Raw genomic sequence first — 27,635 nt, 5'->3', positions numbered from 1 at the left:
GATGAAACTGCCAGCGATTCATTTTTCGAGGGAGGTGGCAGTTATTATTTTGTTGTGTTGTTATTACTCAAATTGATGAATTTATAGATTTTCAGATGTACTAGTTGCTATGAAATATTTTTACATTTAAAAAAGATGGTTTTAAAAGTTTTAATGTTACTGTTTTTGGTCTTTTACGCATGGTTTGTCAACTGTGTTCACATCACCGTCTGTTTCTTTAAAAAATAATGATTAAATATGTTTTATTGTTGACAAATTAACCAGAAGCTGCGTCATAACTAACATTCTCAGTACATACATTTTTTTTTGGAGCTATATTTAGAGAAAATGCAAACTGCCTTGGCCCACTTACCAATTAAATGTGTCAAAAGTCTTTGTTTTAGAAAACTTAAAGTTGAATTAGTGGATGTAAATACAAAAATTCTCTTAGGAAAGACATGGTTTTCCAATGTATTACATTTGAGTACGGTTAATATTTACCCTAATTTGTCTGTAACAGAGTGGACTGATTTTACTGTTAGTACCATGATTTTCAGATCAAATATTTAAAAATCATACATGTTCAAGCTTGGAAAATGCTGGAAGTGTTAAATTTAAAGTATTCTCTATGAAAATGAAAAAGGTTTAATGAAAAAATAATGTTTTTCTTATTTTTGTCAAATCTTGAAATGTACCCACTACTTTAAACGCCCCATATATAGAGCTGGAGATTTACTATAATACATTTTCCAAGTAGATTCTTACATACAAGTCATGATAACCCTCAGAGCTTCAATTAGGACAACTGGACTCCTTTTTTTCTGGATTCTTTAGGAAATTCTTCATTAATCAAGAAAGGATGTGAAACATGTTTTAATCTGTCTTCTTCCCTCTGATCTGCCCCTGATAGAGAACACCTCCGTGACACCTCCATCTTTCTCAGCTTCACCCTGTTTCATGACGTAAGATTCCGATGTCAGGTGGCTAATTAAAGTCCTAAATTTCAAGTAATCTGGTTTTACTTTTGTTGCATGTTATTTCCACTCAGGCAGGTGGTGGACAGCTTCCGGTTGCAGGTCCTTCTGAGCGGCTGTGATGTCATCACGCTCAGCATCGGAAGCGGCAGGTCGGCGTAGCCTCGGTGGGCGCAGCGGACTTACGTGTGTGCAGGTGTTGTACCTGAGTTCGGCAAAGGAACATGTACTACAAACTGAACGGAGTGACACAGCGGCTCACCGGAGCTCCTGCCACCGCTTACAGCCCGCAGGTAAGACCAAGCGGCGCGTGACCTTCACCGGACAGCGGCTAATGCTAATGCTAACCAGAGACAACAGGAAGAGATGATCAGTAATGTATCGATTTGTAAGGGTGTCCGTTTGTGATGAGGAACTGAGTTTGTAGACCGGATCAGTCGCTGATGTTACAGATAACAGGTGAGACAAGCTGCTAATGTCACCTGATGCAGAGAACAGATCAGACCGTCACACCTTTATTTTAGGGAGCTAACCTGGGTTACCCTGAAGATGGTTTATTGAACGCTTCAGATCACGTGATTAGGTCATGTGATCAGATGACAGCAGCTCTGATGTTTGATTGCTGTCAGTATGACTTGTTGGAGGCAGGTTCAGTGTCTGTTGTATCTTCTGTTTGTCATCATTTGTCATCAGTAGCTGATCACATGACCCCTGCTCACCTATTTGGCCTTCCCCAGGGTCTGCGTCCAGCCGCCACTCCTCAGAGTCCTCCCGTCATCTTTACAACTCCGACCAAAGTCGTGTCCGAAGCAGGAAGTCAGGTGGAGTACATGGGAGCCAACAAAGTCCCCGTCCTGCAGAAGTTCTTCCAGGTAACCTCAGCAGCTGAAGGAAGGTCATAATGTGGCAGGTGATGTAAGCCCCACCCCTCACAGATACACTTTGTTCCTCTCTGCTAGACGTCCGATGGCGTCCCGGTTCACCTGAAGAGGGGTCTGATAGACAAGCTGCTGTACCGGACCACCATGGGTCTGACTGTGGGGGGGGTGGTCTACTGTCTGGTGGCTCTCTATGTTGCTGCACAGCCCGGCAACAAGTGATGCAGATCTGACTCTGATCTGACCAGGTTTTTCTGTGGATATTCAGTGTGACGGCGAGGTCGTCAGGGACAGTGTGTGAACCGCCGTCTGTAGAAACCAAACCTTTGTACAGAAATATTTAGACCGTAAATAAACATTATTTTCTTGTTAGAAGTACTCTGTTGGTCCAGTTCCTGAATCACAGCGAATACTGAGGAGGTGGAAAGGGAGGAACAGAGGAATGGATGATGGATGGATTATTGATGGATGGATCAATGATGGATGGATGGATTATTGATGGATTATTGATGGATGGATTATTGATGGATGGATTATTGATGGATGGATCAATGATGGATGGATGGATTATTGATGGATTATTGATGGATGGATCAATGATGGATGGACTTTTCCACACTGCAGTAAGACTGACGACGAGCTCTGTTGAGCCATGTATTCCTTTAACTCTAAGTAGTGATGATTTCATGGGTTTATTTACCAATTAAATAAAAAACCTACCTACAGCTTTCTGTGAATGTAAATGTCAAGAGATTTCCTTTGAGTCGACTTATAAACGGTTCAACATCTCAGGCCGGTGAGGTCAAACCTTGGAAGACTACGCCCGTCTCTCGGAAGGCCTGATGAAACAAGATCACATCACTGGCTCTGTTGCTATGGAGATGGTTATAGGATGCTGGAGGCGAGATGTCACGGTAACAGATCGCACACATAGCTGACACGTTCTCACTCATCAAGTTCTGGACCATCTGGACTGGGTTATGGTTCTTAGCGAGTATTTGAGGGTCAGGATGACTCGATTCTGCCAGGTTCTGCAAGTTCATCTTGATCTCTCGTCTGGTTCTAGTTCTGATTGATTATTCTGATTAGTTAGTAATGATAACATGAAACATCCGATTGGGTCTGTCCCCACTGTTTGTTCAGGTATCAGCTGAGGAAAAGACAAATATTAACAGGAGGTCAATAAAGTAGAAACATATCTAGTTGAATAAAGTAAATCAAAGGCTTCTCACAGTGAGAATTAAGATATTTCTTCCGGTTGCTCTTGTGAAGCAAACTTAGGACATTAAAGGGCTGAGAATGGAGCAAATGTGATTACACAAAACATTTTTATTTAATAGGGGTTTAAATATGAAGACACAACGCCAAGAGAGAGGAAAAGGTGAACTTTCTCTGAGGAAGAGATGAAGAGAACAAAGATAAGTGTTTAAAGTTGGGTCAGAGCACCTTACGCCGTCTGACCACCGGGGGGCAGTGTGAACTCACTCTTTCCGCTCAATAAGGAGGAAGAAGAAGAGCCGTCCCTGTGGTAAACAACTGAAGAAGAGTTCGGGGTTTCAGCAGTGTGTTATTGATCGTAGAACGACAGGAACCAATCGATATCATTGATCTGAGGTGAGTCGGACTGTTTGTGATCAAATGTTCCGTTGTATTTCCGCTGCATTTCCGTGGTGTCATTTTCTGTCACCTGTTAGCTTCACTGTTAGCATCACTGTTAGCATCACCCACTTCCTGTTCACTCCCAAAGTCCGCTCATCAATGACGGAAAATCCCCACCAATAACGCTGTATAACCGTTCAGTGAGGCAGTTAACGGCCCGAACCCGTCCGGTCATTTGGTAATTTAACCAAAATATGGGGAGGGGTTACCACTATATGAAACTATCGATCATCTTCAGCTGCGTCAGCAGCGAAGAGCTTTGATCGATAACTGCCCACCCCCCATGTACAGTATCCTTCTGCCCCCCCCTGATGTATAGTATATAACCTTCTGCCCCCCCCCCCCCGATGTATAGTATATATCCTTCTGCCCCCCCCCTGATGTATAGTATATAACCTTCTGCCCCCCCCTGATGAAATAGTTAGTATAACCTTCTGCCCCCCCCTGATGTATAGTATATAACCTTCTGCCCCCCCCCTGATGTATAGTATATAGGCCTCCCCCCTGATGTATAGTATATAACCTTCTGCCCCCCCCTGATGTATAGTATATAACCTTCTGCCCCCCCCCTGATGTATAGTATATAACCTTCTGCCCCCCCCCTGATGTATAGTATATAGGCCTCCCCCCTGATGTATAGTATATAACCTTCTGCCCCCCCTGATGTATAGTATATAACCTTCTGCCCCCCCCTGATGTATAGTATATAACCTTCTGCCCCCCCCTGATGTATAGTATATAGGCCTCCCCCCTGATGTATAGTATATAACCTTCTGCCCCCCCCCTGATGTATAGTATATAGGCCTCCCCCCTGATGTATAGTATATAACCTTCTGCCCCCCCTGATGTATAGTATATAACCTTCTGCCCCCCCCCTGATGTATAGTATATAACCTTCTGCCCCCCCCCTGATGTATAGTATATAGGCCTCCCCCCTGATGTATAGTATATAACCCTTCTGCCCCCCCCTGATGTATAGTATATAGGCCTCCCCCCTGATGTATAGTATATAACCTTCTGCCCCCCTGATGTATAGTATATAACCTTCTGCCCCCCCCTGATGTATAGTATATAACCTTCTGCCTCCCCCTGATGTATAGTATATAACCTTTTCTCCCCCCCCCCCCCCCCCCCCCCCCCCCCCCCCCCCCCCCCCCCCCCCCCCCCCCCCCCCAAGATGTACTACTACCGCTATGATAGTGCTGAGGTCAGCTGCTGCTACAAGTATCTCATGTTCAGCTACAACATCATCTTCTGGGTGAGTCACATGGTCAGTCTCTGCAGCAATGCATTGTGGGATTGTTGGAGGTGCTGGTGTTTGGTATGTGCCTGCAGGCTGTGAACAGGAAGGTCTGTTTCCTGTTTTCTCCGTCTAACAGGAAGTGACGTCACTCCTGTGAAGCTTGTCTGATCATTGTGTTGTGTTGCAGCTGGCCGGTGCCGCCTTCATTGCAGCCGGGTTCTGGGCGTGGAGCGAGAAGGTGACAGAACTACTTTACCCACAATGCCTTTCTGCTGTGTCATGACGCGCTTCTCACACGTTCTGTTATGCTGTGGGTCCGCAGGGAGTCCTGTTGGACCTGACCCAGGTCACCCGGCTGCATGGCTTTGACCCGGTCTGGCTGGTCCTGGTGGTGGGCGGCATCACCTTCACCCTGGGTTTCGCTGGCTGTGTGGGGGCTTTGAGGGAAAACATCTGTCTTCTGAAGTTTGTATGTGAAAACATCTGTAAACCCCCCCATACCACATGAACAGGCTCGTTCACCTTCTCTGGTTCTGTCCGCCAGTTTTCAGGCGTCATCGGCCTCATCTTCTTCCTGGAACTGACGGCGGCGGTGCTGGCCGTGGTTTTTCAGAATCAGGTCCGAGAGTGGATCAACGACTTCTTCCTTCAGAACATCAGAGGCTACCGGGACGACATCGACCTGCAGAACCTGATCGACTCGCTGCAGAGGATGGTATCTGGTTAATTTCCTCACCTGATACCATAACTACTGAGGCGGTTCAGTTCTCTAATCAGAGCCAGCTCAGGAACCTCTCACTTTGTCCTGCTCTCTGAACAGAACTACTGCTGCGGTGCCCAGGACCCGATGGACTGGGATCTGAACGTGTACTTCAGCTGTAACGGGACCCATCGCAGCCGGGAAAAGTGTGGGGGTTCCTTTCTCCTGCTGCATCGCTGACCCGGCTGTGAGTTCATTCAGTCCGCCAATCAGTAACCCCGTCCGTTCCTCTGAGGTATCATGGCTGTCAGGCAGGATTTGGGAGAAGCGTAACGGGGCTGTTGCTCAGGGGCTGTTGCTCAGGGGCTGTTGCTCAGGGGCTGTTGCTCAGGGGCTGTAGCTCAGGGGCTGTAGCTCAGGGGCTGTAGCTCAGGGGCTGTTGCTGAGGGGCTGTAGCTCAGGGCCTGTTGCTCAGGGGCTGTTGCTCAGGGGCTGTAGCTCAGGGGCTGTAGCTCAGGGGCTGTTGCTCAGGGGCTGTTGCTCAGGGGCTGTTGCTGAGGGGCTGTAGCTCAGGGCCTGTTGCTCAGGGGCTGTTGCTCAGGGGCTGTTGCTCAGGGGCTGTAGCTCAGGGGCTGTAGCTCAGGGGCTGTTGCTCAGGGGCTGTTGCTCAGGGGCTGTTGCTCAGGGCCTGTTGCTCAGGGGCTGTTGCTCAGGGGCTGTAGCTCAGGGGCTGTAGCTCAGGGGCTGTTGCTCAGGGGCTGTTGCTCAGGGGCTGTTGCTCAGGGGCTGTTGCTCAGGGGCTGTTGCTCAGGGGCTGTAGCTCAGGGGCTGTAGCTCAGGGGCTGTTGCTCAGGGGCTGTTGCTCAGGGGCTGTAGCTCAGGGGCTGTAGCTCAGGGGCTGTTGCTCAGGGGCTGTTGCTCAGGGGCTGTTGCTCAGGGGCTGTTGCTGAGGGGCTGTTGCTCAGGGGCTGTTGCTCAGGGGCTGTAGCTCAGGGGCTGTAGCTCAGGGGCTGTTGCTCAGGGGCTGTTGCTCAGGGGCTGTTGCTCAGGGGCTGTTGCTGAGGGGCTGTTGCTCAGGGGCTGTTGCTCAGGGACTGTTGCTCAGGGGCTGTTGCTCAGGGGCTGTTGCTCAGGGGCTGTAGCTCAGGGGCTGTAGCTCAGGGGCTGTTGCTCAGGGGCTGTAGCTCAGGGACTGTTGCTCAGGGGCTGTTGCTCAGGTGCTGTAGCTCAGGGGCTGTTGCTCAGGGGCTGTAGCTCAGGGGCTGTAGCTCAGGGGCTGTTGCTCAGGGGCTGTAGCTCAGGGGCTGTAGCTCAGGGGCTGTTGCTCAGGGGCTGTTGCTCAGGGGCTGTAGCTCAGGGGCTGTAGCTCAGGGGCTGTAGCTCAGGGGCTGTTGCTGAGGGGCTGTAGCTCAGGGGCTGTAGCTCAGGGGCTGTAGCTCAGGGGCTGTAGCTCAGGGGCTGTTGCTGAGGGGCTGTAGCTCAGGGGCTGTAGCTCAGGGGCTGTTGCTCAGGGGCTGTAGCTCAGGGGCTGTTGCTCAGGGCCTGTTGCTCAGGGGCTGTAGCTCAGGGGCTGTTGCTCAGGGCCTGTTGCTCAGGGGCTGTTGCTCAGGGGCTGTTGCTCAGGGGCTGTAGCTCAGGGGCTGTAGCTCAGGGGCTGTAGCTCAGGGGCTGTTGCTCAGGGGCTGTAGCTCAGGGGCTGTTGCTGAGGGGCTGTTGCTCAGGGGCTGTTGCTGAGGGGCTGTAGCTCAGGGGCTGTAGCTCAGGGCCTGTTGCTCAGGGGCTGTTGCTCAGGGGCTGTTGCTCAGGGGCTGTAGCTCAGGGGCTGTAGCTCAGGGGCTGTAGCTCAGGGGCTGTTGCTCAGGGGCTGTAGCTCAGGGGCTGTTGCTCAGGGCCTGTTGCTCAGGGGCTGTAGCTCAGGGGCTGTAGCTCAGGGGCTGTTGCTCAGGGGCTGTTGATCTTAACCCAGAGGAGTTCTTATTGGGCTCTGTCAGCTGTTTAGTTAGTGGTTCTTTGACCCAGTGCTCAGTAAGGTAGTATGCTTTATTTATACAGAACTTTTCACAACATCTGGCACAAAGCGCTTTCCAAAAATAAAAGAATATAATAAATGCCAATTTTAACTTGGAAGAGAACTCCAAAGCTTAGGAAAAACAACCTAAAAAGCAGCGTCTCCTTTAGTTCTGATCCTGGATAGAGGAACAACCAACACACCCAGAGGAGCTCAGAGTCCTGTGGTTCTGATCGGGCTGCAGCAGATCTCTGAGCTCAGAGTCCTGTGGTTCTGATCGGGCTGCTGCAGTGGTTCTGATCGGGCTGCAGCAGAACTCTGACAGAAGGGGCCTGACCATACAAGGCTCTGAAAAGAAGAACTCTGAACTGGATTCTCAACCTGACCCGGAGCTGGTGGAAAGAAATCAGAACTGGTGGAATATGAGTGCTTCTGGAAGGTTCTGGCAGCAGCCTGGCAGCTGCATTCTGGACCACCTGTAAGCGGTTCTGAGAAGTTCTGCTGGGTCTAACACTCTGCTGGGATCCAACAAGCTGATTCAGGCTGAAGGAACTGAGCTGTTTACATGCTGATCAAAGCTCAGATCCAGGATCAGAAAAACACCAAGATTATGTAAAGTGGGTCAGACTGAAGCAGACAGAACATCCAGAACCTGTTTTGACTAAGTTCAGCTGAAGAAAGGTGTCTGCCTTCCAGTCTTTATGGACTTTATACAGCTCAGAGATCTTCTAAATGTCACAAGGCTTAAAAGAAACCCACAGCTGAAAATCATCTGTGTAACGATGGCAGGAATCACATTTAAATGGACTTTTTATGTGGAAGCAAGGAAGCAAGTCCAGGGAAAGCACCAGGCCCAGAACAGAACCTTGGGGAACACCTGAAAAAATTTGCTGAGAAAAACCTTCCAGAAAGTAATGAAGAGAACCACAACCTTCAGGTTCTCTGAATCCTTCAGGAGAAGCTGAGCTCTCCTTTTACGACCCGGCTGTGTTTTATTAATCTCAAATCTGAAACCTCCCACTTATGTCCAGGTTGGTGGTTCTGCTTGGACTCCCGTCCTGTTCTGGGTCTGCTCCTAACTTTTCTACACGCCTAAATCTCTCAGAAACAACAGGAAGTTATCGACGCCATTGATCATTCTGGGCTAGAGGAGCTTTTAATGTTTCCAATTTTTATGATTTTCATTCCTTTTTATGATATTAACAAATATATATATATACATACATTTATATGGAAGTTTATGTTAAATGTGTTTCCTGGTTGAATAAATGAGATGCTGGTCAGTTTTGATCAGTCATGAGTGAATGATTACTTACTGAGCCGTTGCATCTGTTTCAGGAGTCGGTGCTGAACACTCAGTGTGGCTACGACGTAAGGAACAAACCAGCGGTGAGGTTTGGCTTCAGTTTAGTCATTTAATCTGAACGTTTTGTACCAAACGTGTCACTGTGATGTCACTGTGATGTCACTGTGGACTGGTCAGCAGGTTAAAATGTCACCTGTAAACAGTCTGAACGCATCTGGACTTCTTTTTGGTTCCTTTCACCATGAGCTGCTCACAGGGAGCTGCTGATCATCACAAACTAAATTCATGAGACACGCTGACCTTTGACCCTGGAGGTTCCAGGTAAAGTTTTATCTGAACACCTCTTAGAATAAATATCAGAAGAGCTTCACAACTAAAAGCTGGAAAAAACTAAATATGTAATATGTAATATAAAAACTAAAATTTAAAACGCTGAGTTTTTAGCTGCTTTTTAAAGAGAGTCCACAGCCAGCAGGCCCTGATCACATGACCTCTGGCCCTGATCACATGACCTCTGGCCCTGATCACATGACCTCTGGCCCTGATCACATGACCTCGGGCCCTGATCACATGACCTCGGGCCCTGATCACATGACCTCGGGCTCTTATCACATGACCTCGGGCCCTGATCACATGACCTCGGGCCCTGATCACATGACCTCGGGCCCTGATCACATGACCTCGGGCCCTGATCACATGACCTCTGGCCCTGATCACATGACCTCGGGCCCTGATCACATGACCTCTGGCCCTGATCACATGACCTCTGGCTCTTATCACATGACCTCTGGCTCTTATCACATGACCTCTGGCCCTGATCACATGACCTCTGGCCCTGATCACATGACCTCTGGCTCTTATCACATGACCTCTGGCTCTTATCACATGACCTCGGGCCCTGATCACATGACCTCTGGCTCTTATCACATGACCTCTGGCCCTGATCACATGACCTCGGGCCCTGATCACATGACCTCTGGCCCTGATCACATGACCTCGGGCCCTGATCACATGACCTCTGGCCCTGATCACATGACCTCTGGCTCTTATCACATGACCTCTGGCTCTTATCACATGACCTCTGGCCCTGATCACATGACCTCGGGCCCTGATCACATGACCTCTGGCCCTGATCACATGACCTCGGGCCCTGATCACATGACCTCTGGCCCTGATCACATGACCTCTGGCCCTGATCACATGACCTCGGGCCCTGATCACATGACCTCTGGCCCTGATCACATGACCTCTGGCCCTGATCACATGACCTCGGGCCCCTGATCACATGACCTCGGGCCCTGATCACATGACCTCGGGCCCTGATCACATGACCTCGGGCCCTGATCACATGACCTCGGGCCCTGATCACATGACCTCAGGGACCTGATCACATGACCTCGGGCCCTGATCACATGACCTCAGGGACCTGATCACATGACCTCGGGCTCTTATCACATGACCTCGGGCCCTGATCACATGACCTCAGGGACCTGATCACATGACCTCGGGCCCTGATCACATGACCTCGGGCCCTGATCACATGACCTCGGGACCTGATCACATGACCTCGGGCCCTGATCACATGACCTCGGGCCCTGATCACATGACCTCGGGCCCTGATCACATGACCTCGGGGACCTGCTGGGGACGTATGGATGGAAAAGTTCCCTGAAGTGTCCCTGCAGAGCTCTAAAGGTCCAATCCAGCATCGTAAGGTGGACTCTGAGGTTGATGGTGGGACATGTGAGGACTCAGAGGACTCAGCTAGAAGCCTCGCAGCAGCGTTCTGGACAATCTGCAGATGTTCCAAAGAGTTTTAATCCCAATAATCCAGAGCTGGTGGAATAAATGCAGGAAGAACAGAGCGGGACACAATGGGACTGAACTGTGAAATATTTCTGAAGAGATAAAAACAGTCTGAGCAGCTGAGAAACATCTTAAAGAGAACTGCAGCTGAACATCATCTGCATAGCAGTGAGAGGAGAAGAGGGAGCAGATGTAAACAGCCCAGAACTGGACCCTGTGGGACACCGTAGGAAAGAGAAGTGGACGAGGGGCTGTACTTAGAGGCAGATAGATATGAGGGGAGGGGGTACCAAGCAGACCCAGGATCTCAGCCCAGAGTGTGACAGTCAGAGGTCCAACATCAGCAGAACCTAACAGAACATCCTAAGAATAGCTTGTTTCTGTCGAAGGAGCTCTGCTATGTTTGTCCAGAACAGTTATGTGGGTCAGAACTCACCTAAACCCACACAGGTCACTCAGAATCATGTGATCATCACATCTCATATGAAGGCCAGTTAAGTAACCGAGTCAGGTGGTAAAATCCTATTCAAGGTGTGAATCACCACAAGTCCATCAGGAACCAAAGGGAAGAACCATCTTTATGAACCAGAAAGAAGTCCAGTTGCCTTCTTTTTTTCTTTTTTTTTAAGGATCTGATCACCCAAATGGTTGAGAATCCACCTTAAAGAGCCCCTGCCTGTTCCAGGCTCTGAATCTTGATGTTCTGTACTGGTGTGTTTTGTTCAGAGTGAGTGGACCGATCAGATCTACGTTAAAGGATGCATCCCAGCTTTAGAGGACTGGTTACCTGGAAATCTGTACACCGTGGCCATAGTGTTCGTGGTCATCTCCCTGCTGCAGGTGGGAACTCAGCCGCTAACCTGCTTAAATAAGTTATTCAAATAAAAATGAGAAACCTGTGTCACCTGTCCGCCTCTCTGTTGGCAGATGGTGGGGATCTACCTGGCCAGGACCTTGATCTCTGACATAGAGAAGGTCAAATGCAACTACTGAAACCTCCACCTGCAGGGGGCGGGGCTTACTGCAAGTGTTTGGACCAGGTTTCTTCAGTCAGATGTGCCTTCTTCTTTTTAACTTAACATCATCAGGGCAGACTTCCTCTGATGATTTGGTTGCTATGGTAACTGCAAATATGGCCTCTGTTTTTGTGCCTTTTGTTTGTTTTGTCATCATGTGACTGCAGTACACCAGACTGCCTTCACCTTTCCTGCCATTTAAGTCTCGCTGTGTTCTTACCCTAAACCTTACGCCTCCATCATCAGGACAACTCAGGTCTTTTTCTTCTTTATTTGTATCAGTTCAAACATCACAGGAAGGTAATTGAGACGAATCTCTAATGGATCAGTCTGTATTTCCTGAAACCGCCTCAGTTGTCTTCACATGCTGACAACCAAAACGCTGAACGGATCAATAATCCAACCAGAACCGGCACCAGACGTCTTGGACCTAAGAGTTTTTTCTTTTTTCCAATCAGCTAATTGATAAATTTAGCAGATTTAAACACCTGTGTGATGGCCATGCTGTCGCTGAACACTGAGGTAGAAACTATAGAAGAAGAATTAATTGAAATGCTTTAGGGTCACATAATCTTTCATTAAATGTGAATATTAAACATTTATTTACACTGGACAACAAGTTTGAATAAATAACGGTTTGTTTGAATAAAGATTCAAGATGTTTCATCTAAAAATTAGATCTAATTTTTTCATCTAAAAATTAGTTTTTTATACAGTGAATTTTTACCTTTTTCAACTAAATAAAAGTGAATTTTGCTCTCATGAAGTCTCGTGTTTATTGATGTATTGGGCCAAATGTTTATTGATCGCTGAATATTTCACTGTTAAAGAAAACATGAGTGTCCGGAAACAATATTAAGAAGAAAAAGTCAGGTTTGAATTTATATTATTAAATTAAAAATCAAACGTTTGATAACATTTATGTTGAACTTATTGATCAGTCTTTGTTTTGTCTGTTAGAACCTCAGATGTTGGATGTTTGTTTTGCTGCAGGAAGAAATTCTGCCGGCACTTTTAAAACTAAAAATGTCATATTACGTAAAATACATGGAAAATATAAAGTTGTATACATGTGGAAGCAGCACTCCAGATCCAGATGAGTTGAGGAGACGTCTAGGATCCAGAGCAGGAAAACAAAATACTATCCGGGCAGACAGAGACTGCAGACAGAGCGCTAACAGTAAAGGAGGAGGATCACAGAGCTGGTTAACAGATGGTGGAATCCTGGAGCGTCTCTGCAGCCCAGATGTTGAACTGCTGGCTGTGAGTTTCTGTCTTAGTTCACCTGAGTTACCTGCTGATGTGTGACATCATCAGCTGAGTTGTTGCTAAGCAACAGAAACAGCAGCCCAACCCACTGATGGAGACCTCTGAAGGTTTCTACCTTCCTCTGTGCTGCACTTCAACTTTCTACATGTTTGTCAGCTGATTCAGATTTTATTTTTAAATCCATCTGTAATAACAGCTGATCTTTAATAATAATGAATACTGCAGGGACATAATTTGCCTTCAGATATTAATGCAGTTTTATTTAACTGAATTGGGTTCAATCTGTTTATGTTTTAATGCGAGTGTAACTCAGTCTGTAAAACTTAATTTTATTAATCATTTTACCGACCATCCAACCAATCAATGGAGAAACATAAGTAAAAAAAATGAGGTCACTTCCGCAGGTGGCGCTGCAGCTCCTTAGCACGGGCAGCAGAGCTAACACCTTCGGGCAGAGATTGAAATCTGAACCGCCTCAGACCTCCCTCCTCCCCTCGGCTCATCTCCCTGTCTCCCCCCCCTCTCTGGGGGAAGCGCGCGCTGCCAGAGCAGGCGGAGTCGGAAACGCGCAGCAGTGTCGGTCCGTCGTGTTTGCGGCTCCGCAGCTTCTCGCTCCTCACTCGGCTGTTTGATTCTCTGGAGCCTCCTGCTCACCCAGTCCGCAGGATAGAGGCGAATCTTCGGTCTCAGGGACGGACGGAACCGGCAGCAACAAATCCGGTTCGACTCTGCTCCCCTCACCCCCACCCCCTCACCCTACCCCACCCCCTCTGCGGTGGAAAAACCCGGACGGAGGCCCGCAGTGTGCGCTCAGCCTCCCGCAGGCCTCCGGCCCGGACTCCCACGTTTCTCCAGGGAAATGGACGGATTCACCGGTAGTTTAGGTGAGTCCCGACCGCCGCTGCACCCTCTACATCACCTTTCTACCTGCCCGTGCAGTGGCTGGATGACGGGAGCCGCACGCGCCGCAGGCAGCTTTACACGTGTCACTGCTGTTTTTATCAAAAAGTCTTTGCACCGCCCCTCTGGCTGTTGCAGGGCCACAAAACCAACAGCTCCTCCTGAAGGAGACAGAGTCGGGGAACCCCTCCTTCACAGAAACCTACCTCTGTTTGGGAGTCCGGTAGAACCCGGCAGAACTGAAAATGATGCACAATTTGATCTGAAGTTGAAACGAATTTCGGGTATTTAGGCGTTCCGCACCACGTGCACGTGCAGACAGTCCAGAATTAAGACTCAGGAAAAGATGTCTCGGCTCATCTGTCACACCTCCGTGTGTGTTCCTGTGTTAGATAATGATTTTTTTTATTTTTAAACCCCTAAATCATAACAAGAACCCGGGTTCTGACCCGTTTATAAACCCGTGATCCGGGTTCTGACCCGTTTATAAACCCGTGACCCGGGTTCTGACCTGTTTATAAACCCGTGACCCGGGTTCTGACCCGTTTATAAACCCGTGATCCGGGTTCTGACCTGTTTATAAACCCGTGACCCGGGTTCTGACCTGTTTATAAACCCGTGACCCGGGTTCTGACCCGTTTCTAAACCCGTGACCCGGGTTCTGACCCGTTTCTAAACCCGTGACCCGGGTTCTGACCCGTTTCTAAACCCGTGACCCGGGTTCTGACCCGTTTATAAACCCGTGACCCGGGTTCTGACCTGTTTCTAACCACTAACCAGGGTTCACACTTTTATTTTTGCAAAGACTTTAACCCGTAAAGCTGGAGTTTGTACATCCACAGGTGGATCACTTAATGTCATTTGCTGATGGAAACGAATTTCGGGTATTTAGGCGTTCCGCACCACGTGCACGTGCAGACAGTCCAGAATTAAGACTCAGGAAAAGATGTCTCGGCTCATCTGTCACACCTCCGTGTGTGTTCCTGTGTTAGATAATGATTTTTTTTATTTTTAAACCCCTAAATCATAACAAGAACCCGGGTTCTGACCCGTTTATAAACCCGTGATCCGGGTTCTGACCCGTTTATAAACCCGTGACCCGGGTTCTGACCTGTTTATAAACCCGTGACCCGGGTTCTGACCCGTTTATAAACCCGTGATCCGGGTTCTGACCTGTTTATAAACCCGTGACCCGGGTTCTGACCTGTTTATAAACCCGTGACCCGGGTTCTGACCCGTTTCTAAACCCGTGACCCGGGTTCTGACCCGTTTCTAAACCCGTGACCCGGGTTCTGACCCGTTTCTAAACCCGTGACCCGGGTTCTGACCCGTTTATAAACCCGTGACCCGGGTTCTGACCTGTTTCTAACCACTAACCAGGGTTCACACTTTTATTTTTGCAAAGACTTTAACCCGTAAAGCTGGAGTTTGTACATCCACAGGTGGATCACTTAATGTCATTTGCTGATGGAAACACGAACCTATTGTGATCAATCGTTTGATTGGCTGATCCAAGGTGTGTATTTGATTCCTGCTTCCACTTAAAAACAGAAGTTTTAAACACAACTTCCTCAGTTTCATCAAATGTTGGTAAATCTACAAATGAACCAAATTTATTACATTTTGGAAAAAAAAAACAAACTTTTTGATGATTATTAATTTATAGAAATATTTTTATGGAAATCTGCATCTCCAAACTTCTAAGAAACGTCCTGAGCTGCTTTAGGAGACGATTCAATCAGAGTGTTTCATATTATTTGGCCAGCTTTGAGGTAAATACAGATTTGTCAAGAATAGGATGATCCTGCTGTGTTTGATGCTAATGAAACGTAATGTTTTCAAAGGTCAAAGTTCACCTGACGCTCAGGATTTAATGACTTCCTCCAATCACCTCCAACTCTAACAAGTTTAAGCAAATTCAGCTTGATGATTTTCCTTCAGTAACAGACAGAACTGGTCACATGTTCATTTGGCTGTGAGTTTAACCCTAACCCAGAATAGCTTTAATGGCTTTAAAACAACCTCTCAAAGCGATGAAAATGTATCGGATCATCAATCAATCGCTTCGTGTTCAGTCTGGAATCAAACATTCACCCACCGACTTTTCTCGACTTTCCTCCTATTTGTGTCAGCATAGGTGGTTCCCGCTGTAGGAACCTTCTGCAGTTCCTAGAACCTTCTCAGGAACAGGGACGTTTTTTCCTGCATTCGGACTTACAGGAACCAGGGGCCGCAGCCCTCAGTTCCTGGAACCAGGGGCCGCGGCCCTCAGTTCCTGGAACCAGGGGCCGCAGCCCTCAGTTCCTGGAACCGTTTCAGCTCCTTCAGGGTCTTTTCTGGGCTCCACAGGAACATGACGGAGGTGTTTGGTGGCTGTAGCTCCGCCCCTTCTCTGAAATGTTTCCTCATACGACACGGACCCAACCGGCGCCTGTTTAATAAGTTAAACTTCGTCTCCTTTGTCTGCGGCGCTCTGCTCTCCTTCTTCCCTCCATGAAAGGAAGAAGTATGGCCCGCTGCTGGATTCTCCGTCTCCTGACTCTCGCTGTGCGCTCTTCCAGCCTCCATCTTAGGCGCCTGATGTGATCGTCCATGATTAATATCACCGTCATGCAGACCATGAACACGGTGGCCTCCTCGCTCTCCATGTTAGCTTCTTGTGTTCTTTTCTTCTCTCCTTACTTTTCCCGGGTTTTGTTCTGTTGCTGAGCGGCGCTAAAGTAACACGTCTGTCGGCGGCTGCGTCACATCAGTCCCTGTCGAGGTGTCCGACTCATGTGGGAATGCAAAATGAAACAGTTCCTCTGGGGAAGGGCAGGTCTTAGAACTAAATTCGAGGTGGACAGTTCTTAAAACTGCGTTCTTAGAACTCTCTGTCCGAATGTACCTCATGTGATGGCTGCGACTGGTTCCTTTTTCTGCAACTGGTTCCTTTTTCTGCAACTGGTTCCTTTTTCTGCGACTGGTTCATGTTTCTGCGACTGGTTCCTTTTTCTGCGACTGGTTCCTGTTTCTGCGACTGGTTATTTTATCTTTGTCTGGTTCTTGTTTCCGCGACTTGTTTCTTTTTCTGCGACTGCTTCCTTTTTCTGCGACTGGTTCCTTTTTCTGCGACTGGTTCCTTTTTCTGCGACTGGTTCCTTTTTCTGCGACTGGTTCCTTTTTCTGCGACTGCTTCCTTTTTCTGCGACTGGTTCATATTTCTGCGACTGGTTCATGTTTCTGCGACTGGTTCCTTTTTCTGCGACTGGTTCCTTTTTCTGCGACTGGTTCATATTTCTGCGACTGGTTCATGTTTCTGCGACTGGTTCCTTTTTCTGCGACTGGTTCCTGTTTCTGCGACTGGTTATTTTATCTTTGTCTGGTTCTTGTTTCCGCGACTTGTTTCTTTTTCTGCGACTGCTTCCTTTTTCTGCGACTGGTTCCTTTTTCTGCGACTGGTTCCTTTTTCTGCGACTGGTTCCTTTTTCTGCGACTGGTTCCTTTTTCTGCGACTGCTTCCTTTTTCTGCGACTGGTTCATATTTCTGCGACTGGTTCATGTTTCTGCGACTGGTTCCTTTTTCTGCGACTGCTTCCTTTTTCTGCGACTGGTTCATATTTCTGCGACTGGTTCATGTTTCTGCGACTGGTTCCTTTTTCTGCGACTGGTTCCTTTTTCTGCGACTGGTTCATATTTCTGCGACTGGTTCATGTTTCTGCGACTGGTTCCTTTTTCTGCGACTGCTTCCTTTTTCTGCGACTGGTTCCTTTTTCTGCGACTGGTTCCTTTTTCTGCGACTGGTTCCTTTTTCTGCGACTGGTTCCTTTTTCTGCGACTGCTTCCTTTTTCTGCGACTGGTTCCTTTTTCTGCGACTGGTTCCTTTTTCTGCGACTGCTTCCTTTTTCTGCGACTGGTTCCTTTTTCTGCGACTGGTTCCTTTTTCTGCGACTGGTTCCTTTTTCTGCGACTGCTTCCTTTTTCTGCGACTGCTTCCTTTTTCTGCGACTGCTTCCTTTTTCTGCGACTGGTTCCTTTTTCTGCGACTGGTTCCTTTTTCTGCGACTGGTTCCTTTTTCTGCGACTGGTTCCTTTTTCTGCGACTGCTTCCTTTTTCTGCGACTGCTTCCTTTTTCTGCGACTGCTTCCTTTTTCTGCGACTGGTTCATGTTTCTGCGACTGGTTCCTTTTTCTGCGACTGGTTCCTTTTTCTGCGACTGGTTCATATTTCTGCGACTGGTTCCTTTTTCTGCGACTGCTTCCTTTTTCTGCGACTGGTTCCTTTTTCTGCGACTGCTTCCTTTTTCTGCGACTGCTTCCTTTTTCTGCGACTGGTTATTTTATCTTTGTCTGGTTCTTGTTTTTTGCGACTTGTTTCTTTTTCTGCGACTGGTTCTTGTTTCTACGACTCGTTTCCGCGAGTGGTTCCTTTTTCTGCTCTTGGCTTCTGCGATTAAACCTTTAGAAGAGGTTCAATGATTTTCCTCTAATGATGCAACCTCAGTTCACCAGAGAAACTCAACGTGTTCCAACAACATTCAAACACAAACTGCTGACAGTTTTGTTGGACTACTTCCTATTAAAGATGCTCTGTTTTTACTGCACCAGGTTGAACTTCTGTTTAAGTTGCTCTTGACTGAATTTAAGACGGTCCTCACACCTTCAGGCGGGTGTTTGAAACCCAGCACCATCTGAGGGCTGGATTACAATCACAGAAACACTTATTGTTATAATGGACCTCACAAGTTCAGGAGGATGTGTGTGTTTTTGTAAAAAATGTAGATTTCCCTCCTCGCTACAGTTGAGCTTAAACACAGAGCTGCCAGTGATTGAGAGACAGACGTGCAGAGACATGCAGTGCTGCAGGGCAGCCTGGGTTTCTGCTGCTGTTTGACTCATTAACAAGTTCAAACCCTGAAAACCATTTGACCAAAATCATTTATCTGACTGAAAACCACGTGATCAATAATCAACAGTGATATCAATAATCGATCATAAGCAGCAGGGACGCCATGTGGTCGTGTGGCCAGCAGGAGGGAGGCTTTACTCTGAGGCTGCTTTCCTTTAGATGGAACAAAGACTGTTTCTGAATTCCTCACTGAGCTGCAGCTTCTCTCAGATCAGATCGATAACTCATCTTTTTGCTCCCATGGTGTGTGTTGGGAGGTGTTAAATGTTCCTGCCGTTCCTGCAGATGACAGCATGTCTGCTGCAAGTGTGTCGGACGTCAACGACCGTCTCTCTGCTCTGGAGCTGCGAGTCCAGCAGCAGGAAGATGAGCTGACGGTGATGAAGGCGGCTCTTGCTGACGTCCTTCGCCGTCTGGCTGCTTCTGAGGACTCGGCCGCCGCCGCCGCCAAGAAGCATCATGGAGGGAAAAGTAACTGATGAGCATTTTTCAAAGTGTCTTTCTGTAGTCTGATGATCTGAAGCAGATTGTTACGAGTTGAAGTTAACAGCGGATCGCTGCCCCTGCAGGTGGAGCTCTGCTGCGTGAAGCTTTCTCCATGTCCTGCATCACCAATGGAGGCACATCTGGACGGAAAAGAGACTCCAGCTCTGTCACCAGGAAGGAGACTGTGTCATCTGCTGCTAAGAGGTAGGAAGACGTGAAGACTTGGTTTTTGTTTTCTTCTTGTGAACCTTTTGCATTTTATTCACCGTTTCTTCTTGTTTTCAACCTCCACAGTATTTCCTGAACAGGCCTGATCAATGTAATGGATTTAATCTCATGTGTCTGATCACATGTCCTCTGCACAGTTGAACTGATGCTAGAAGAGTTGAGTCCATCAGCAGCCTGAGATGCACTTTGTTGTCATGATTAAACTATTTATAAGGGTCTCCGTCAGGCCTCTGTCTCAGACTTTTGAAGTTTAGTGAGTTTTATTGGGCCAACAGCAGCAGCTCTGTCTATATTTGTATCAATAGATTTTTATGTGACTCGGTCAGCAGGGTCGAGTCAGTGGAACCAGGAGAGCCCTAACCTAACCACATTGGTCCCGGTTTCGTCCACAGCGGAGCCGATAGGAAGAAGGACTCCAGTGGTCAGCGGTCTCAGATGGAGGAGATCCAGGAGCATGAAGAACCTCCTCAGTCGAAGGAGTCGTCCCCTTGTCCTCCCTCTCCCCACCCTTCTCAGACCCCTCAAACCCCACAGAGACCGACCCCGCCTCCAGACAGCAGCAAAGGCCATGCCCCTCCAAAAAGGTTCCACTTTCTGATTGGTCAGCTGACCTCACTTCTCGCTGGCGTTGCTCTGACATCACTCTGTCAGCTGCTACTAACCCTGTGTCCTCCTGTGCCCCGCCCACACCTGAGTCACCTGACCAGCTGATCGGGTGTGGGAGGAGCAGGGATGATGGGAAATCCTCAGGACTTTGAAACCATTTTCACATGTGCACTGCAGCCAGGAGACGTTTCTGAGGGGCGTTGATATGATGAAGCAGTCATCAGGGAGCCTCATCCTCTGTTCTCAGGATGGATGAAACGTCTCCAGCTGTGACGTGCATGTATGAAAAGTCTGAATTTTAGGGCTTTTGAGAGGAGCTTTGCTCCAGTTTGGAGATGAATTAGCTTCCTATTTTCTCTCTGCAGAGCTGCTTGTGTTCCAACTAAACTGCTACTACCATTCTTCTCCCAGCTTCACCTGAGGACACCCTCTGTTTAACTCCTACTTCCCTCTTTGGAATCGCCTCATGACTCCTGGGCCTCGACTTTCTGATGCTTCCCAGCTGGCTAACCTCTCTGTGTGCTGTGTTTGGTTTCTTCAAGGAGGTTGTCTTTGAGCTGAATCTGAATAAAAACCCATCTGAGTCAGTCCAACCAAACTTCAGTCTTTCAGAATAATGGACGTTTTTCCTTCTTCTCTGGTTAAACGCGGTCAGTTGACTGAGTGTCACAAAGAGATACCAAAGCTGTTCAAATGATGTGTTAAATTAAAGTAACTGGACAGATGTGATTGAAGAATAAATGTTAAATGTGATAAGCTTTAGTGAAATGTGCTGTCGTACAGTTGGACACAAAACTGATGAGTCCAGGTTCAGCTCAGCGACTCCTCCTCCTCCTCCTCATCATCAGTTCTGCTGACACTGCTGACATTGTGCTGTCTGTGTTAAGGGGTCCAAGTGTGAAGCGTTCCTCGGGTATGGAGCGGTCTCACAGCAGTACCTGGGACAGTTCAGAGGAAAACAGGAACAAACTGGTGAAAGCTGCGTCCACATCCAAACTGCTGGCCAAGGTGGTGAAGAACGCTGACAGGTAACACACACACTGAAACACACAGTTCAACTCACTTATATTTTCATGTTCTTTGAAAAAACGTTTCTGTCCAAATTAGTCTGATTCATATAAAGTGGCTTTGTTAACGAATCCAATAGAGAGCATGAAATCTTTGATTTAATTTTGATCCAATCCCCGTCCTGAGCTGCACGAGGCGACTGTGGGAGAAAAAACTCCCTTTAACAGGAAGAAACCTCCATCAGAACCAGAACCAGGAAGAAACCTCCATCAGAACCAGGAAGAAACCTCCATCAGAACCAGGAAGAAACCTCCATCAGAACCAGAACCAGGAAGAAACCTCCATCAGAACCAGAACCAGGAAGAAACCTCCATCAGAACCACAACCAGGAAGAAACCTCCATCAGAACCAGAACCAGGAAGAAACCTCCATCAGAACCAGAACCAGGAAGAAACCTCCATCAGAACCACAACCAGGAAGAAACCTCCATCAGAACCACAACCAGGAAGAAACCTCCATCAGAACCAGAACCAGGAAGAAACCTCCATCAGAACCAGAACCAGGAAGAAACCTCCATCAGAACCAGAACCAGGAAGAAACCTCCATCAGAACCAGAACCAGGAAGAAACCTCCATCAGAACCAGAACCAGGAAGAAACCTCCATCAGAACCAGAACCAGGAAGAAACCTCCATCAGAACCACAACCAGGAAGAAACCTCCATCAGAACCAGAACCAGGAAGAAACCTCCATCAGAACCAGGAAGAAACCTCCATCAGAACCAGAACCAGGAAGGAACCTCCATCAGAACCAGAACCAGGAAGAAACCTCCATCAGAACCAGAACCAGGAAGAAACCTCCATCAGAACCAGAACCAGGAAGAAACCTCCATCAGAACCAGAACCAGGAAGAAACCTCCATCAGAACCACAACCAGGAAGAAACCTCCATCAGAACCACAACCAGGAAGAAACCTCCATCAGAACCAGAACCAGGAAGAAACCTCCATCAGAACCAGAACCAGGAAGAAACCTCCATCAGAACCACAACCAGGAAGAAACCTCCATCAGAACCAGAACCAGGAAGAAACCTCCATCAGAACCAGAACCAGGAAGAAACCTCCATCAGAACCACAACCAGGAAGAAACCTCCATCAGAACCACAACCAGGAAGAAACCTCCATCAGAACCAGAACCAGGAAGAAACCTCCATCAGAACCAGAACCAGGAAGAAACCTCCATCAGAACCACAACCAGGAAGAAACCTCCATCAGAACCAGAACCAGGAAGAAACCTCCATCAGAACCACAACCAGGAAGAAACCTCCATCAGAACCAGAACCAGGAAGAAACCTCCATCAGAACCAGAACCAGGAAGAAACCTCCATCAGAACCAGAACCAGGAAGGGTACATCTGCCTGGACCAGCTGGGGCTGAGAGGACAGGAAAGAGGGGACAACAAGCAGCGTAACACCAGGCCAGAGACACCTGCTGAGAGAGAGAAACACAAGTTAATGACAGCAATGATGTCATCTGTACATGGAGGGAGGAGAGGTGCATCATGGGAGCTCCCCCAGCAGGCTGGGCCTATAGCAGCAGAACTATGGGATGTTTCAGGCTCACCTGAGCCATCCCTAACTATAAGCTTTATCAGAAAGGAAAGTTTCAGCCTGATCTTAAAGGTAGAGAGGGTGTCTGCTTCCTGAAATAGAATAGAATAGGTCTTTATTGTCATTGTCACAGGTACAATGGAATTAAAAGTGCTCTCCAGTCAGTACATCATTCATTGCATCTGCATAAAAATCTAAAAACAGTATTAACATGCATCTACAGACATGCATGCTTTCTGTCACATTCACATTACATATTGCACATTATTTAATTTTTTGTTCAGCATTGAGGTTATTGCAGTTGGATAAAAACTGTGTTTAGGTCTATTTGTCCTATTTGTGTGTTAATTGATCTGTATCGTTAGCCTGAAGGCATCAGTTCAAACAGAGAATGACCAGGATGGTGGGTGTCCTTTAAAATGTTCCAGCCTTTTTGAGACTATGGGAACTGTATTATTCCTCCAATGCGGGGAGAGGGGAGCCGACGATCGTTTGGGTAGTTTTGATGACCCCCTGGGGGCTTTCCTCTGAGCCACTGTGCAGCTGGTTACCATATGAACATGCTGTATGTTAGTATGCTCTCAATGGACATCGGTAGTCTTTGTGCAATGTTATTCCTCTTGAGTATTCTCAGGAAGTACAGTCTCTGCTGGGCCTTTTTCAGCAGCTCAGAGGTGTTCACGCTCCAGGATAGGCTCTCCTCGATGTGGACTCCCAGGAAGCGGAAGTCTGTCACCCTCCCCTCACAGCCCCCGCTGATGGTTAATGATGGGATATCTGTTTTCTTTCTCCTGTTTCCTTTGACGAGTTATTTGGTCTTTGAGGTATTGAGGAGCAGGTTGTTGGCCCTGCACCATGTTTACAGCCGCTCCACCTCACCTCTGTAACCCCTGAAACCACACAACTAGCAGCATGGTGAATTGCAAAGCAACGCGTTCCCTCCACGCAGAATTTCGAATGCTCAATGCCGGCGTCATGTCGTACGCCGTCGACGTGACATAGAAGCATATAAACTATACTTAACCCTCTGTCTTCGATCAGAGAGGAAGCTATTAATCCACATGCAGGTGGTGTGTGGAAGCCCCAGGTCCTCCAGTTTGTCCACTATCTTGTGAGGGAGGATGGTGTTGAAAGCAGAAGTATAATTCACAAAGAGAACTCGCACATACAGCGGTTGGACAATGAAACTGAAACACCTGGTTTTAGACCACAATCATTTATTAGTATGGTGTAGGGCCTCCTTTTGCGGCCAATACAGTGTCAGTTCGTCTTGGGAATGGCACATACAAGTCCTGCACAGTGGTCAGAGGGATTTTAAGCCATTCTTCTTGCAGGATAGAGGTCACCAGGTCACTACGTGATGCTGGTGGAGGAAAACGTTTCCTGACTCGCTCCTCCAAAACACCTCAAAGTGACTCAATAATATTTAGATCTGGTGACTGTGCAGGCCAAGGGAGATGTTCAACTTCTCTTTCATGTTCATCAAACCAATCTTTCACCAGTCTTGCTGTGTGTATTGGTGCATTGTCATCCTGATACAAGGCACCACCTTCAGGATACAATGTTTGAACCATTGGATGCACATGGTCCTCCAGAACGGTTCGGTAGTCCTTGGCAGTGACGCGCCCATCTAGCACAAGTATTGGAATGCCGTGATATGGCAGCCGTGATATGGCAACTATCACTGATCCACCCCCATGCATCACTCTTATCAGTATGGTGCCAGTGGTCACTGATAAGTGACCAAAGGTTTGGCTATAGCAGCCCGGCCGTGTATAATGACCCTGTGGAGCTCCCGATGGACAGTTCTGGTGGAAACAGGAGAGTTGAGGTGCACATTTAATTCTGCCGTGATTTGGGCAGCTGTAGTTTTTTAGATACAATCCTGGTTAGCACCCGAACATCCCTTTCAGACAGCTTCCTCTTGCGTCCACAGTTAATCCTGTTGGATGCGGTTCGTCCTTCTTGGTGGTATTACCCTGGATACCGTGGCTCTTGATACATCACAAAGACTTGCTGTCCTGGTCACAGATGCGCCAGCACCAACAATTTGTCCTCTTTTGAACTCTGATATGTCATCCATAATGTTGTGCGCATTGCAATATTTTGAGCAAAACTGTGCTCTTACCCAGCTAATTGAACCTTCTCACTCTGCTCTTACTGGTGCTATGTGCAATTAATAAAGATTGACCATCAGGCTGGTCCAGTTTAGCCATGAAACCTCCCACACTAAAATTACAGTTGTTTCAGTTTCATTGTCCAACCCCTGTAGTTCCCCTGCTGCTCTAGGTGTGATAGTGCAGTATGTAGTGCTGTGGCTATGGCTTCCTCTGTGGATCGGTTAGCTCCAAGCAAACTGGTGGTGGGGGTCAAGGCTGCGGGGCAGGGTTGCTGTGATAAGACTACGGACCAGTTTTTCAAAGCACTTCCCTACAGTAGCGAGTGCCACTGGTCGGTAGTTGTTGAGGCTCGAGATGTGGGGTTTCTTGGGCAGGGGGACTATTGTTGAGGATTTCTGGCAGGGTGGGACAGGGACTGGTTGAAGATCTTTGTGAGGATTCCAGCCGGCTGGTCTGCACAGTCCTTCAGCATACAACCTGGGACGCCATCAGGACCAGCCGCCTTCCTTGGGTTGATGGCCCGCAGCGTTCGCCTCACTTCATGCTCTGCAATTGTGAGGTTTATGCTGCTGTGTGGTGTAGTGTTGCAATCTTTGGTTCTATGACCTTGAAGAAAGAAGGTGTTCAGCAGCTCCGAGGTTGGTTCTGTCGTTAATCAGATGCTAAACTCCCTGCTGTTGTTGCTATTTAGGTGGTCCTCTATCCTCCTCCTGTAGTCTGCCCTGGCCTCTCTGATACCCGTTTTCATGTTGGCTCAGGCTGTGCTGTAGAGATCTTTGTTGCCGGACATCTAGGCGGTGTTCCTCTCTTTTAGCAGCTGCTGGACCCCCCAGGGCTCCTGGTTGGGTTAGACCCGGATGCGTTTCTCCATAGTGACAGTATCTTTGCAGTTCTTAATGTTGCACAGAACACTGTCTTTGAACACTTCCAGGTCCTGATGTTCAAAGACCCCCCCCAGTTGGTCCTCTCAAAGCAGTCCTGCAGCTGCTGGGAGGCACCCTCTGGCCATGTGACAACAGTCTTTGTGATGGCAGGAGCAGTTTTCCTGGGCATAAGCGGGGATTAAAAGGAAGGACAAGTGGATGGATGGACCCAGGTGAGGTAGTGTTCTGGCCCAGTTGGATGTCGGAGTATAACTTGTCCAGGGTGTTTTCTCCCCTTGTAGCACACCTAACATGCTGGTGGAATTTAGGGAGTGCTGCCTTTAAGTCTGCATGATTAAAATCCCCTGCTATGATATTCCCAACGTACTCTGCTTATTGGTAATGCTTGCATGCAAAAGTTGGATAGCTGAGCTAGCGTTAGCATCCGGTGTGATGTAAACAGCCGTGATCATGACCACAGTAAATTCCCTAAGGAAATAAAAGGGCGTGCATTTAACAGTCAGATATTCTAAATCTGGAGAGAAGTGACTGTGTACTGTTACTGTGTTGGTACACTGGCTGTTGTTCACGTACACCCCTCCTCTGCTCTTACTGGGGTCTACTGTTCTGTCATGGCACCGTGTAGTGTAGCCTGCTAGCTCAATGGTAGAGTCCGGGATGGACATAAGGACACAGGGAGCCAATGAAGAGAAGCTAAAACTGGAGAAATATGGTTTCTGCTGTTACATCTCATCAGAACTCTGGCTGCAGGGTTTTGGATCAGCTGGAGGCTTTTCAGAGAATATGTGGGACAGAACAATAATAAGGAATTACAGTAGTTCAGTCCTGAAGGAACAAATGCATGGAGCAGTTTCTCTGCATCACCCTGAGACAGGATGGTCCTGATTTTAATGATATTACGAAGGTGAAAGAAGGCAGAAACCTGTTTTATATGAGAGTCAGAGGACAGATCCTGGTCAGAATTAACTCCAAACTTCCTCACTGTAACACTAGAAGCCAAGGAGTAACTGTAGACTTGCACGGTACTCACTGTACCCAATCATTACAGTTCCTACTATACCATAAATTCTACACAACGGTACTACCGTGGATTACGATACTAATGGGGGCAGTTTCCGCTACACAGCGGCCGCCTCGACCATCCTCCCGGCTTCTCACCGCTTGCTGCTCCCTTATAAACAAAGTCACAGGCAACCATTGCAAACTACACAGCTGCTGAATGACTGGCTGTTTGCCCGTTACTGGTGGCCTCCGGGATGTGATAGGCTGTTTCCGCACGCTGGGTCCGCCCATCTGTTAGCTGATTGGCTGTTCGTGTGTTTCTGACTGCTAGAACGAACTCCATGTAGACAGCTCCACTTCGATAGACATTTGCTTCAAAACTAAAGTTCTGCCTCGCCCAGACGCGCGCAGAGCGGTCACAAACACCAGCACAAGCACCTATAAAATACATAAAAATATAGTTTTCACAGGGAATCAGTTCCTGTTTATTGTATTTTGTCCTCTATGGTTTATTTTGGAGAAGAAGCATTATTGTCAAATAGATTTTTTTAAAGACAGTGGATTTATTATCCTAAGTTGATTATTTATATTAGTATTATTATATTAGTTTATCATGCACATAACAACATATGTAATTAATAAGTATTTATAACTTGTACAAATACACTGCAGTTCATGAAAATAATAATAAAAAAAGGCTGCAGTATCGCGATAATACCCGGAACGGTGATACTTTGTCTGGTATAGTATCGTGGTTACTTATTTTGGTGTTGTGACAACTCTATAATTATATAACTAGACAGTTTCTCTCTGAAGCGCTCAGGTCCAAAGATAACAACTTCAGTTCGTCTTTAAGACAGGCTTGTAGTCTGACCAACCTGTTGGTTTCATCTGGTTTCATAGATAAGTTCAGCTGAGTATCATCAGCATAACAATGGAAATTTATGCCATGCTGTCTGATAATGTTACCTAATGGAAGCATGTATAAAGTAAAAAGAATCGGTCCGAGCACAGAACCCTGAGGAACTCCATGACTTACTCTGGTGTGTGAGGAAGATTCTTCATTTCC

At 47.6% G+C, this 27,635-nt stretch overlaps 3 protein-coding genes across 3 annotated transcripts in view; all 3 read left to right on the top strand.

Moving 5' to 3' along the window:
• Window positions 1-1,096: 1,096 nt before the first annotated feature.
• LOC140312525 (cytochrome c oxidase subunit 7A2-like, mitochondrial) lies at window positions 1,097-2,209 on the top strand. Its single transcript, XM_072390312.1, has 3 exons — window positions 1,097-1,246; window positions 1,691-1,825; window positions 1,913-2,209. Exons 1-3 carry the CDS (start codon window positions 1,178-1,180, stop codon window positions 2,051-2,053), a joined length of 345 nt encoding a protein of 114 aa, XP_072246413.1. The 5' UTR covers window positions 1,097-1,177; the 3' UTR covers window positions 2,054-2,209.
• Window positions 2,210-4,631: 2,422 nt separating this feature from the next.
• Window positions 4,632-12,331, top strand: tspan14 (tetraspanin 14). The gene is given in 9 exon segments (XM_072390424.1): window positions 4,632-4,748; window positions 4,921-4,971; window positions 5,056-5,202; window positions 5,278-5,448; window positions 5,554-5,643; window positions 5,645-5,680; window positions 8,780-8,830; window positions 11,280-11,393; window positions 11,481-12,331. Coding segments are annotated over 9 exon segments (807 nt in total). The 5' UTR covers window positions 4,632-4,667; the 3' UTR covers window positions 11,547-12,331.
• Window positions 12,332-13,375: 1,044 nt separating this feature from the next.
• LOC140312657 (echinoderm microtubule-associated protein-like 4) overlaps window positions 13,376-27,635 on the top strand; it is a 35,286-nt gene continuing 21,026 nt past the window's right edge. Inside the window, exons 1-5 of the mRNA XM_072390422.1 lie at window positions 13,376-13,722; window positions 18,913-19,098; window positions 19,197-19,317; window positions 19,734-19,925; window positions 20,835-20,975. Coding sequence (XP_072246523.1) covers window positions 13,698-13,722; window positions 18,913-19,098; window positions 19,197-19,317; window positions 19,734-19,925; window positions 20,835-20,975 — 665 coding nt within the window. The 5' untranslated portion in view covers window positions 13,376-13,697. The remainder of the gene's footprint in view (window positions 13,723-18,912; window positions 19,099-19,196; window positions 19,318-19,733; window positions 19,926-20,834; window positions 20,976-27,635) is intronic.

Source organism: Leuresthes tenuis, unplaced genomic scaffold, assembly GCF_036924035.1.
Source record: "Leuresthes tenuis unplaced genomic scaffold, fLeuTen1.0.hap1 SCAF_8, whole genome shotgun sequence".
Lineage (NCBI taxonomy): Eukaryota > Metazoa > Chordata > Actinopteri > Atheriniformes > Atherinopsidae > Leuresthes > Leuresthes tenuis.
The sequence above is the reverse complement of the archived record's forward strand: the minus strand, read 5'-3'. Positions and strand labels throughout refer to the sequence as shown.

Bases quoted from the DNA above. Each gene is read 5' to 3' on its own strand.
- LOC140312525 (XM_072390312.1), top strand. From the start codon at position 1,178: ATGTACTACAAACTGAACGGAGTGACACAGCGGCTCACCGGAGCTCCT. The intron at 1,247-1,690 runs GTAAGACCAAGC...GGCCTTCCCCAG, and splicing joins CCACCGCTTACAGCCCGCAG to GGTCTGCGTCCAGCCGCCAC. The intron at 1,826-1,912 runs GTAACCTCAGCA...CCTCTCTGCTAG, and splicing joins TCCTGCAGAAGTTCTTCCAG to ACGTCCGATGGCGTCCCGGT.